The sequence below is a fragment of the Ceratotherium simum genome, chromosome 11, assembly GCF_057802395.1.
Source record: "Ceratotherium simum simum isolate JZ-2026a chromosome 11, ASM5780239v1, whole genome shotgun sequence".
Lineage (NCBI taxonomy): Eukaryota > Metazoa > Chordata > Mammalia > Perissodactyla > Rhinocerotidae > Ceratotherium > Ceratotherium simum.
The window spans coordinates 28,635,443-28,649,205 of NC_141910.1; the positions used below are offsets into that span (position 1 = coordinate 28,635,443).

The 13,763-nt window shown below is 40.4% G+C and overlaps 1 protein-coding gene and 1 pseudogene across 4 annotated transcripts in view; one reads left to right on the top strand and one right to left on the bottom strand.

Annotated features, from left to right (window-relative positions):
• LOC147915962 (uncharacterized) overlaps window positions 1-13,763 on the bottom strand; it is a 200,201-nt pseudogene that overhangs the window by 126,913 nt on the left and 59,525 nt on the right. The gene's annotated exons all lie outside the window — the stretch shown is intronic.
• The window catches only part of PNPT1 (polyribonucleotide nucleotidyltransferase 1), a 41,162-nt gene continuing 38,291 nt past the window's right edge, over window positions 10,893-13,763 (top strand). For 2 of the 3 annotated variants that reach the window (XM_087436738.1, XM_004435667.3), the window contains exon 1: window positions 10,893-11,068. In XM_087436738.1, the coding sequence (XP_087292864.1) occupies window positions 10,908-11,068 (161 nt within the window). In that variant the 5' untranslated portion in view covers window positions 10,893-10,907. The remainder of the gene's footprint in view (window positions 11,069-13,763) is intronic. The other variant, XM_087436739.1, reaches the window with a different exon arrangement.

Genomic DNA, 13,763 nt, shown 5'->3' on the forward strand with positions numbered 1-13,763 from the left:
TAAAAGATACCTAATGAGAACTAGGCAGCAGCCTAAAAGAAATCTCATATGCCCTCTTCACCTTGGTATTGCTGTGTTGGGAGTCCATGGGAGTCTGTATTTAAAGAGAAAAAATGTGCAGGCATTTGCTACAAAAGTTGCTGTGTTTTCTCATGTAATGGTATAAGCTCCACTAACGTTCAGTGGTAACAAGAATAATGCATATTGGAAGCAGGAAAAAAGACATAAGGATTGTTTAAGGCAAGAGAAAACACAAATGCAGATGCCCCAATCGAATTTTTGTGAACTTACTAATTTTTGAAAGCTATATGAAAGACTGAAAAAGACAATAAAATATTAAAGCTAATATTACTGCTCAACTTCAAAGCCTCCTCTCTCATAAGATTGATGCATGCGTATAACCACAGAAGAAGTTTTATTTTAAATGTAAACATTTCAAGGAATGGTACATGACTTTGAACATCATCTCTTTAAAAGATAACAAGCTGTGAGAAGCTAAAGGTTTGTGATTTTAATGAGGGTTAACAATGATAATGTAAAGCTACTTTGCACACAATAGTCCATCTATAAGCAACAGCTCATGCCTGTCTGCAGAGCCACCTGTTTCATATCTAAGACACAGTAAGTCTATTTTAATACAAAACTTTAAGTTACCTCAAGACATTCTGAATTTAGATCAAAATTATCATCTTATACAATGAGCCAAAACTCAAAAGTATGGATTGCTTCTCTCCTGATCAGCCATTTGTGTGAATTGTCAAAGGGAGAAGGAGAAAATTGGGTGAGGGATGGCTTTACGTTGTTCTTAAGCAAACATTAAAGTCAGCCTATTCCAAAATCAGGTCAAAGACATAATTATTCTGTTAAGAAACACGGAACAAATTTAAGGAGCCAAAGAAAATGTTAATATAGTTTGAAATTCCCACTAGCATAATCAACCAAAAACCACTCCAAAAATCTCCTCCAAATTTTAATCCACGTTAATTACAAATGACAAACACATTTAATATAAACCATAATGGTCTGAACTAATTTGACTGAGCATGCAATACAATGCTGGCAAGGTCAGGCTTTTGTGCTCAATTACTGCTCCTTCAGGCTGACTTTAAAGAAACTGTTTTGTGAAAAGGAACAATGATCCCACTATCCTAAGAACAACTAACCAAAGTGAAAATTTAAATAACAATCCATTGGGGAACTGCATTTAGTTAGAATCCTAAATATACAAAAAAGTCTACTTGTAAACTGATTCTACTTATCACAATTCTGTAAAACTTTCTGCTAGCCAATTTGTGACAATGAAGGAAGGCATCAGGAGTATGGTCAATGCAGGAAAATCTATCCACTAGGAAAAACAACGACTAGTGGTGGTAGAAGTAACAAACAACCAAAATGGCGACTGGAGGTATTATGACACAGAGGAACACCCATGGGACTCAGGGTCTGGATAATGAATGAATCTAGCTGTTTTAAGATATGGAAAAATTAAGAGATGATCCCCTCATTGGGGAAGACTTCTTTTTGATTCTCTTTTATTGGGATGGAGGGAAATTTCAGTACACCAAGAGATAAAGACAGGCTGAAGGGGTTTTTACTCTCCTTTATTCTCCTCCAAAAATGTAGCAGCAAGTATTATCCATGCATTACCTAACCTGTTCCTACCCTCTGCTTTAAGGTGGGAGTTTTTAGTTATCCAATGATCCAGAGCCCCAAAACTGCTCAGTTCACTTGGTTCCTGGGGAAGATACAGAAGAGATGACTGTTACCCACCAGCAAGGCTGGATGACCACTCCAAAGAAGGGAAATGTTCTAACCTTTTGCTTTTCTCATAGCAGAAAATGTGATGGTACCCAGTCACAGCTTTCTTAATGAATCCCTGACAAGGAGGAACAGGTATTTTCTTAAACTTTTCCTCTACCCACTTATCTACAGTACCTGAGGCCTGTAAATTAAACTGACAAAAGATGGATTAACAGGAGAAAAGTTATACAAATTATGTTGACATTAACATTTTTATGTGCACAGGGGCTTCACAGAAAAGAAGCGAAAACTCAAAGAAGTGGTTAGACTCAGGGGCTGTACCATTTTAACAAAGGGTGATAAATTATAGAGAAGGAACTAGACAAAGGAAAGGGGAGTTTGGACTTCTAGGGGCAATAAATTGTGGGAAAGTGACTAAGAAACACAAGAAGGAAATTAATGGAAGATAAAAGTTATTTTAGTACAGTTTGTTTGTGCAGATTCATCTTGGTGCCAGTCCTCCCTCTCCAGAGTCACTCTCCTCATCCTGGTATAGGAGAAAGAGGAAACTTACGCCACCTTCCCAAAAAGAAATTTATGGCCTGCTTTTAGGCAGATAAGGGGAGGGAAGAGAATTTTCCTGTATTTGTTGATTCTCAATTTCCTTCAGCTCAGAATAATCCTTATGCCAAAGTGGAATATTTTAGGGTGGCATATTCTAAATGGCTTCATTATTGTACATACTTTAAAACACCCACCATCTATTATTTAGGACTTTTTTAACTGCAAATGTCAGAAGCCCAAAACAAATTCATTCATTCAAAAAAAAAAAAATCTACTAACTCACTTACCTGGAAATGACCCAAATATCCATTAACTGATAAATGGATAAACAAAATGTGGTATATCCATGCAATGAAATATTATTCAGCCATAAAAAGGAATGACATACTGATTACACTACAACATGAGTGAACCTTGAAAATAACCACCATCTTTTATTCCCACTGCTATAATTAAACCTTCAATCCACTGACCCCACCATTTCTCCCTGTTCATCAACCTTCTCTTAGCTTCTTGTCCCATTTTTGGAGCTACTTGTCCAGTCTATATTTCATAGTCCCATCCTTATAATCATTCCTCTGCAAATATCCACAACTCCTTTGCCCCTCTCTCCCTCTGTCATCCATGCCTAGTGTCTTAGTCAGCTTGGGCTGCCATAACAAAATACCATAGAGTGAGTGGCTTAAACAACAGATATTTATTTTCTCACTTCTGGAGTCTAGAAGTCCCAGATCAAGGTTCAGCAGTGTTGGTTGTTGGTGTGCTCTCTTCATGGCTTCTCACTGTGTCTTCACACGGCTGAGACAGAGGGAGCAAGCTTTCTGGTATCTCTTTTTACAAGGATACTAATCCTATCAGGGCCCCACTCTTATGACCTGATTTAACTTTAATTATTTCCTTGCTCCAAATAAGTGACACTGGGGGCTAGGGCTTCAACATATAAATTTTGAGGAAACAAAATTCAGTCCATAGCACCTAAAAACCCCAACCCTAGATGAATCCTACCACTTACTTTCTCCATTCCTGCACAAAACAGGTAAACTTTGTTAGAAAAATAATTCACCCAACTGAATAGACTGGTTTCCCTTGAAATTCATGATCACAAACCTCAAAGAGCACACAGCAATCCACCAATGTCTGGCAATCCCTTCGTGCTTCCTGAGTAGGTTCACTCTTCCATCTCCCAAAACAACCTCCTTCCTAAACTTCATATACATTCTCTTCCACCACTGACTCTCAGCTGCTGGCCTTGCCTCAAACTTCATTAAGAAGATTGAAGTCAAACAAATTTCCTTGATCCTCCCTTAGGCAAACCTTTAAACTCACTTGCATCTGCTCTTACCCTCACCTTTTCTCCCATTACAGTGAAGGAAACTTTCCTTCTGCTATGTGTGAAACAGCATGTTGAATGAGGACTTTTCCTTCTGTATCAGAATTTTGGTTAAGGCTCCAAAACTGAAAATAATGAGTGATAATTATCCCAATATTCTATAAAATATAAGATATCACTTAAATAGAACCAGTCCATAATTATCAACTCCCATCATCCATTCCAGCCAAAACAAAGAACGCTAGAAATTTGGAAGTAGAATTGAAGCGAGACATTGAGGTAGAGAATTGCCAGCCTAGTTAGGAATGATGCAGCATTTTCCCTCCCCTCTCTGTGGAGGAAGACAGAGCCTTCCCTGCCCATCCTACCCTCAACTAAACCAAGCAATGGGAGCTCAAGAGAACCACTGATCGAGAATGAGGGAAATGTTGGCATTTCCCTCCCCAACTGGGCATTTATTAAGCTGCAGAATAGCCCTGTGCTGCCATGAAATAGAAGCATACACAGTAAAAGAGTTCTCAGGAAGGCTTGACGTATGTCCTCTAAAGCTGAAGGACTATAATAAAGAATTTGAATCCATTTTTTGATATTTGATTGCTGACAACTTTTAACCCTTATCACTCCCTCTTCCTCTTGTACCCTGCATCTGGGCAAGCTGATGAGAAAGCTTGAGTGCTCTCTCCTTTGGCATCAGTGGGAAATTCAAACCACATGAGCCTCTGCCCACCCACATATAGGGACTCTCACTCCAGCCCTACCTCATAACCACATTGAAAACTCCGAACCAGTATCCTTTCCCTGCTCTCTCAAGCCATTTTCAGACCAGCTTATGAAGTCTGTCATGCTCCTCCCAAAAAGCCTCATTATGTAAGTAAACCTTTTCATACCCACTTGGTGGGTGGGTGGGTGTGTGTGTGTGTGTGTGTGTGATATCAGTCTTGACATCCAAACCAAATTTTGGTGAAGGTCCACTCTGCCATTACTAAGTGGCCATACAGGGACATTTAAGAATATAGACACTAGTGCCTGCTTCCACATAAGAGAATTTGGAAGATAGAGACTTACTGGAGCTACCTGCAATGACAAGGCAAGAAAAGAGTTCAGTGTTTGAGACAAGCTTCAATTCTACCTATTTGGAGGGCAAGAATGTGTGAGCTTGTGGGTGAAGAGAACCAAAGGAAGCCATTTTGATGGTATTTCACCCAAGAGGGCTAAGAGCCAAGACAAGAGGAGCTCAGCAGTGAGAAGCTGTGCAACAGACCACCAGGAGCAGAAGCTGAGAAGGTCCCAAAAAGTCACCCAGAAAGTACCCACATTAGGAAACTGTGAGTTTGGTGGTCCCAGCAGATTTCATCAGACAACCCACACATACACTCCATATCATAGCTAGCTTTTGGATGTTTGCTATAATGGTGGACATGAAAAACAGCCACTGTCAAATAAGAACTCCATTGGCTCCAGAAATTGAATTCTTTCATCCCTCTTCTGCTCCCTTCTCCCATGTCCCAATCCTGGAAGAGCCATAAAAATTTTGGAGGCAGGAGGAGGCTAAAAAAAGTAGTGAAAGAACAAATTATACCCTTTCTTCACTTCTCTGGATTAGGGAGAGGAGGGGTCTTGAATTGCATGTGAGACCTCTGACTTCTGCTTAGGATGCAGAAATCTGGAAAGAGCATCCCACCCTTATAACAATAATAACAATAACAATGGTAACAACAAAGCCAGACAATCTGAAAATTCACAACTCTTCTAGAACCCATCACAGAGCTAAGAGTAACCAACTAAGCTGAAATCTAAGAAAAGATAAGAGCCTCCAAAGAGAGAAGGGACATGAGCTCTTGCTTACCTGGCACAGTCACCAACAGACATTGGTAAGAAGAATTCAACTAAATTTTTTAACCAATTGCTAAAGGCCGAGTGTGGGCTATGGAGAGAATATAGAATCCCTGGGGCTGCGAACACAAGAGGAATTTGCAACCACTCACAGGTTCTTCTCTGTGGACCTCATTGGGCACTCACGAAAAAGACTAGGGTAAGATCAAGAGTCCTGAGAAAGTGTCCCTCATGGTGCATGCCTGGGGAAGGACAGCAGCCACTGTGGCAAAGGTGGGAGTCCCACTGGATCCTTCTCCCCTATCTCTCCATAGGAATAAAAGCCTTATACGCTGTGAGAAGGTACCAAATACTGTCATCCTTAAGGCACTGCGAAAACCCATTGCAGGTAAGAGAAGGAATAGAACATAACCCTCTACCCCTGGGGAAGGGGCAGGATACATGCTGGGCCCAGAATTACAGCTGGGAGAGGGGCATGAGCACTGAGAATGCTACTCCCACCCAAGATCCAGGGACACAATGCCTTCCTAAGACTGAGGGTTAATTAGAACAGCAGAGAACAGCATGCCCCTCACCTCCCACTAACAGAGTTAACAAGCTTCTAGTAACAAGTAACAGTGGTCTACTGCTGGGTGAGTGTAGAGAGAGACCCTCTCTGAGGGGCAGTGCAAAGGGAAGCAGGAAACAGAGGGCATACTCAGATGAGTTCTGAAGAGAATTTAATGAAAGGACTATTTACAGAGGGGAAGGCAGATTCTGAAACTAACAACGAGAATACTGAGGCACTGAGGGATGAGCAACAGTGGGAGACTGTTAAGGCTTGAAGAGACAAGGAGAAGAAACAGTGTAATTGGAGTGATAGCTAGAGCCAAGCAAGCGGGGCCACCTGGCAGGTGCTGTAGAGACAGGCAAATACAGTCACTGCCACACCATAAGGAATTATGGTTCTGGATTTTGAGTTCCTCTCTCTTCTTGCCCTCTGATCTCCTGCTGGTGCCTTCCATTGGCTGACCCAATCAAAAGTCAGCGGGCCAGGGAGCTGGGGTGTTGCAATCCATAAATCAGTCCCTTGGGGCACAGAGCTGAGAAGGGTAGAGGATGGACAATGTGGGTGCAAATGGAAAATACCCAGCATAATACATCCTAGCTTTCCTCCTGCATCAACACTGGCTCCATCTCCATAGCCTTGGCAGCCTCTCCCTCCTCAGGGCTTAGACTCAGGCCTTCTTCTCTTATCTCTCTACCCTCTCTCTAGGTGATATCACGCATATTCATGGATTGTGATGTCACTGGTATGCTGATTACTCCTATATTACTCTAGTCCTCTCCTTGAGTCCTGCACTAAGATCCAACTGTCTTGACAGCTACTTTCAAGTATCTCAGACACTGCACGTCTCACCCATCTAAGCTTATTAATAGTCTTAATTCCCTCTCCCAGTCTCCAATTCATCAGCAAGAGCTATCAATCCCAACACTAAAATAGATTTCAAATCTGTTCATCCTTTCTCCTTGTCACCCTTGCCACCATATTACTCCTGATCTCTACACTTCTCTTTTGTCCTCCTCCAATCCATTTTGGACTCAGCAGTCAGAGGGATCATCTTAAAATGTAGACTAGATCATGCTACTTCCCTCTTTAAACTTTCCAGTGCCTTCCTCTCCTACCTCATATCCACCACACTCCTGCTTACTATTGTCTGGCTGCACTGGCTATTCCATATCCTCACAGAAGCCAAACTCTTTCCTGACCCAGGGGCAAACCTCCCCTCTGCAAGTAGCTGCTCCCACCTGGCCCTCATGTTTCAGAAGCTGTCTCTTCCTCATCCTTCAGGGAAGCTTAAATGTCTCCTCCTCAGGAAGACTTTCCCTAGCCATCTTACTTGAAGTAAGATGTCCCTCCAACCTGTTATTCTCAATCTTTGCAGCTAGTTTACTTCCTTCTTAGCATTAATCACATTCTAATTTTCCTGTTTATTTATTTGGTTATGTTTTTGTCAGTCTCTCATACTAGACTGCAAGCTCCAAAAACCAGGGATTATTAGGGGCCAGTCCAGTGGCATAGTGGTTAAGTTTGCACAACCCGCTTCTGGCGGCCCGGGGTTCGCAGGTTCAGATCCTGGGCACGGACCTATGCACTGCTCATCAAGCTAAGCTGTGGCAGGCATCCCACATAAAGTAGAGGAAGGTGGGCATGGATGTTAGCCCAGGACCAATCTTCCTCAGCAAAAAAGAGGAGGATTGGCAACAGGTGTTAGCTCAGGGCTAATCTTCCTCACAAAAAAAAAAAGGCAGGGATTATTAAGTCCTATGACTGTCTCAATACCCCATATTCCATAAGCCTAGCATAGTGCCTGGCAGAAAGCAGGTATTCAATAAATATTATAACACTTTATTACGTTTTCCATGTGCCAGGGACTATGCTTAGTTCCATAACAATAAGATTGCATTTAAATCCGCATAATAACCCTTACAGGTAGGTACCATTATCATTCTCATTTCAGAAATGAGGAAACTGAGGCATAGGAAGGGTAAGCAACTTACCAAGAGTCACATGTTTAGGAGGTGACAAAGGTGAGATTCAAACTTAGACAACCTAATGCCAGAGCTGGCATTTTTAATCACTGTGCAATACCTACTCCCACATTCATTTCCATGGATGAAATATGACTATATGAATTAATTAATAAAGTAGAAGGACAGACATAGATTGTACCCATAAGTCAGCCTGGGGAAGTCAGAAAGGATAGTATTGAAGCTGAGACATAAGGACTGAGTTTGCCAGATTGACACATGGGAGGGAATGTGTGCCAAGCACACAGAATCATACATGCAAAGACACAGAGGCAGGAGAGAGGGCGGTATGTTCAAGGGGAACAAGTAGTTCAGTTTACCTGGCATATAAAATGAGGAGAGGGGGTGAAGGAAATAGGGTAGTAAGTCAAAACTGACGAGGCTAAATAGGAAAGATTTATAGTCTACATAGAGCAGTCTAGATTTTTATCCTGTAGATTAAAGATTCAAGAAGCCACTGAAGAAACCTAATCAGGATGGAGACACAATTAGGTTTGTGATTTAGAAAGATCCCTCTGGCAATGGTATAGAGCAGTCTTTCTTAAAGTTGAGTAGGCTACATTATTGCAAGAGAAAAAATTTTGATGGACACCCTCAGTGTCTGCTGATATTTCTTACTATGTTGCTTAAATACTACAAATATATAACAAGACATAAACTTCCTATTCTTGTAGCTCTTAGTCATAAAACTAAAATAAATGTATATATTGTCTAAACCAAACTAAAAACCAAATTAAACTTCAATTAACAATAATTTAATGCAATGATGTTTCACTTAAATGAAATCGCTACTCAGAGCGTGCAGTGGTATTAACTATTTTGATGCAAGTTCATTGGAGTTTGAAGAAAAGAGAAAAGGAGATCTGAAAAACATTGCCTATGGATTTAAATTGGATCACTTTTAATGCCCTTCAAGAGTTACAGGTAAAGAAATTCCTTTTAAATTACATTTTGGCTGTCAAACTATACTTTGCAGAACTGTACGTCTAGAACGTCACGTTCCAGATCGAACCTCATGGATCATAGCTTCAGTAGTTACAACCACAAAAATTTAAAGTTTTTATATTTTTGTTTCTATGTTAACCTTAAAAAGCTTAATATAAACACCTGGATCATCTGTATGACTACTTCATAACAAAACTATGCCACGAGATTTCAGAACCCACATTTGCCTTTGAGTTTATGATCCAATTACTACCATTTCAATTATTTTGGATTGGTGTGAGGAAACAGGTGGGCTTAATGTGTAAATGCTGCTTTCCAGCATTAGCAGCTGGATGAAAGCTAACAGATCCATGGGTTCTGAAAGAAAGAAGGTTGCTCAGTATTTCAGAGGAGATTAAAGGGAAAATTAAAAAAAGGCTGGAGCAGAGCTGAATCTATCATTCATAGAGTGCTGACAATGTGCCAGGTACTGTGACAAACATCTTACATTCTCTGTCACATTTAATCTTCACAAAAAACCCTGTGGGATTCATATTATTTTACATTTTTATAGATGAGGAAACAGGTTCAGAGAGATAGGGTCAGACAACTAGTAAATGACAGAGCCAAGATTGGGACCACTCAGGACTAACTTCAAGTCTATGCTCTAAACTATGAGTCAATATGCCTGAATGAAAATGATTACAGAGTGCTTAAGTACATTACCAAAAGGTGATTTAGTATTCCTTTTTTATAAATCCAAAGTCATGTTGAATTACAGCAAGTAGATTCTGATAGGTTTGTCATCATGACAGGTTTCAGTGGATTGGTCTTGAAAACACAGTGGCAACACAAGGTAAAGTCAAAGGTAGAGGAAGAGGCAAAAACTACTTTAACGCTAAATACCCATAGACAGAGTTAGTGGTAATCCCTTCTATGGGCGTAGAAATTCCAAATCAGTGATAATAGCTCACGAAAGCAATGTGTCAGGGAGCTGCTTTGCCACCAAACAAAATTTCTGTTTGGAATACATTTTTAGTTCTTAAAACCATACTTGCGTGTGTGTTGGGTTTTGTTGTTTGGCTATCTTTGGGAGAAGGGAGATATGACCTTAAAGGAGAAATATGACCTTCATAATAGAAAAATGATCATTGGTTCATTCAAGGAACCACACAAAGATTTTCTAACAGACTGGATTAAGAGGGGTGGGAGAAATTTATCCACCCCCTAAAATTTTATCAAATTCAAATTCCAAAAATTTTTTCACTTTACAAAATATGTTTTTATATAATAGCTGACATTTTGCATTTAAGAGTTGGTTTAGAAAATATTAACATTTGACCAAAAAGGGCAGAGAAATGAATTGCTAAATATTAGCAATGGAAATGATGAATCAGAAATAACAATAGATATCTAAAATAATGATATAGGTCAATGAGAAATGAAATTAACTTACTACAAACAAATTAACACAAACCTTTGCAGTAATAATTTGTTGTGTGAAATTTATAAAACAAAAACCAGGACGGAGGACGGGAGAGATCTCTTTCCACGATCCACCACATAAATTCTCCTAATTCTCAGCTCACCGAGGCCATACAGTAATAATGTGTTGTCTGATGACTTTTATTATTACTATATTTACTCTACTTATTAAACACTTACATTATTCTAGGACTTTCTTTTAAACTACAATAGAAAAAATAACATTACTTTTCTAATTGCCTTTCATTGGCAGATACTGAAAGAGGAGATAGAGGTTAAGTCACAATCGCGTTCAGACAGGTTTGACCCTCTCTAGTCCTCGTAGAAAGCCGGCCAAGGTATCCGCTTCCCCGGCGTTCCCCACTAGCACCACGGAAAAGAAACTGCATCAAGCTCCGCCCCACCATCTGCAGAGTGAGCCAATCAGGGCACAGCCCGGGCTGATCGCGTGCCGGGTGTCATGGCGGCCTGCAGGCATTGCTGCTCGTGCCTCCGGCTCCGGCCGCTGGGTGATGCTCCCCTCCGTCTGCCAGGGCGGGATCCGGCACTCACCAAATTGCAGGTGCGAGCACTATGGGGCAGTGCGGGGTCCCGAGCCGTGGCCGTGGACTTAGGCAGCAGGTAAGGAACGGCATGCGTTCTCTGTCCTTTCACAAGGTGTCCTGTTTGGCCAGCCCAAGTACGTTAATCTCCTAGGGTAGGAATCAGGCAATGCAGTTCTCTTTACTCCAAACTTAATTCCTAATTTTCGTTTCCGGGTTTGGAGTTTGTCTCCTGGCACCACCCCCCATCCCGCACTGTCTCAGCCTCATGTCCTTAGTTTCTTGGTCCTCCCTCTTGCCCTGTTCCGAGCTTCCTTTCTCTAGCTGCGCCTGCCCACCTGACTTACATTCTCTTTACTTTCGGGGACTCCTGTACTCTGAAATGGGAAACGTTCCACCTCGGGATAATGAGTTGACAATGGATGCTTATGTCACTCGGTCCAACTTATTGCCTAAAAGCGTGGCCAGTATGACCCTGGGTAGGTAGGGAAGGGAAACGTCAGTTTATTGAACGCCAGTTATATGATACACTGTTTTTAAACCTGCAGTAAAGGTACTATTATCCCCGTTTTATAGTAAGACAACAGAGGCTCAAAAAAGGTTAAGTAACTTTCTCAGAGTCGTCAGAGCTAGTACTATGAGACTAGCTGGCTTTTGAACTTGGTTTCTCTGTTACAAGGCCCATAATTTTTCCAGGGGTCCGTTTGCCAGAATTCATGTCTAAAGTCACTATTTAAAAACTCGTACTTGAATCGTTTTTAGAAAAAATGAAATTAATGCTTACTTTATATATCTACATTTTTTACATGTACTTTAAAAAATTTTGACCCCGATTCATACAGAAAGCTGGAAAATCTGGCTTTGGATCCAGGCCTTCTTCCCTAACTTAGTGAGTGAATGATCTTGAAAAAGTTACTTCACCACTTTTTTTCACAAAATGAAGAGACTGAACTAGATCAAGAGTCTGCAAACTTTTTCTATAAAGGGGCTAAATAGTACATATTTTAGGCTTTGTGAACTGCACAGTGTCTGTCACATATTCGTGTGTGTTTACAAACCCTTTAAAAATGTAAAAAACATTCTTAGCTGAAAGGCTGTACATAAACAGGCTATAGTTTGTTGACCCCTAGACTAGATGATCTCTAAGGCTCTTTCCACCTATGGCATTCTTTGATTCTGATTTTTTGAGGGAGAGGATATCTCTTTCATTCTTCAGGGACTGAACATTCTTCTCTGAAGAAATGCCCCAGAACATTTCATTCAGCAGACACCTACTATGTGCTAGAAACTCAAAGTAACAAGATCAGCCCCTGCCCTGAGATTTTCCAAAAATAAACTACTAAGACCTCTTTTGTAACTAGTTCTTTTAAAACCTGTATTATGTGTTGTAACAACTAGATTCATAAACATTGTACCTGCTGAGTAAATCAATTCTTTTATCTTTGTCATAAGTTTGTAATTTGCAACATTTGGGTAACTACTGTGTACCATGCCCTTTATATTTGTCATCATATGTGTTCTTCACAATGCCCTACGAGGTGTATACTCTTCTGGTAAGTGTTTTTCAGATAGTGTATCTAATACTTGCAGTAACCTTTGAGGCAACTATTTAATTTTCATTTCAACAAATTTTTATTGAATATCTGCTTTGTACAGGGCACTGGAGATGCAGTCTGATGAGGGAGTAAGATAAACACAGGTTCACTGCTGGGAAAATCACTGTGGGAGGGGTATGGACAAGGTGTTAAGGGAGCACAGAGTCATACTTATCCCACCCTAAAGCTTGCCGTTTAAGGTGAATCTTGAAGGGCAAGGAGGAATTAGCAAGGAGAAAGTAGCAGAGAAAGTGGCAAGTACAATTACAGAGAAGTGAGAGAGTGCATTTGAGTGGCTATAAATAACTCACTGTGGATGGAGCAAAAGGTGAAATGTGAGTTTACCAACATATGCGAGGCCAAATCTTAAGGGTGGGTTTTTGTTTTTGTTTTTTGAGTTTTATATTACTGAATTTTTCTTGGTGGAAGTTGGAGGAAGGTGGTTACATTCCATATCATTCTGCAGATATTCTAAAAATGTTCTTGAAGCATCTCTCTCCCTGGAGTTCTGCCTTCTGTGGCAGGTGGCTCCTCTCTTCCCTTTCTCTCTCAGTTACCTCCTCCCAGTCTTCTCCCTCCCAGTAGGATCTCCCTGCTCATCTTATCCTTTTTATTATTTATTTTTTCAAAAATATTTTTTAATTAGGCATTCATTTACATGGTTTAACATTTTAAAAGCCCAAAAATCTCCTCGTACAGTTTTATAGCCACCCATTTCCAATCCCTAGAAGCTACTGATGTGTTATCAATCTTGTACATATTTGGAGATATTTTATACATAAAATGTAGGAGAGTAAATTGATAAGAGGTAAAATCAACCATGAAATGCAAAAGTAATAACAGGTTTGCACCAAAAACAGAATTAAAAGTGCTGGGACAGAAAAAAAATCACATAGGTCAGTTAATACCAGCTGAGATCATGAAATTTAAAGGAAAGTAACCACCTGGTTCTTTGCATAATATAAATTGCACACACCTGGAAGAAAAACAGTCTGAATTAGGGCAATCATAAGGCAGGACCATAGGACTATCTAGTGGGTGGCCTAGGACCCCGAGACATTGGGTAGACTCAACAGAGGGAACAAAGAAGGTAGAATTTGGTGTTTGAATAAATATATAAATCTAAGCATACATGTTTGAGAACATCTGGGGTACTGCAGACATGTTGGTTTTTCTCAC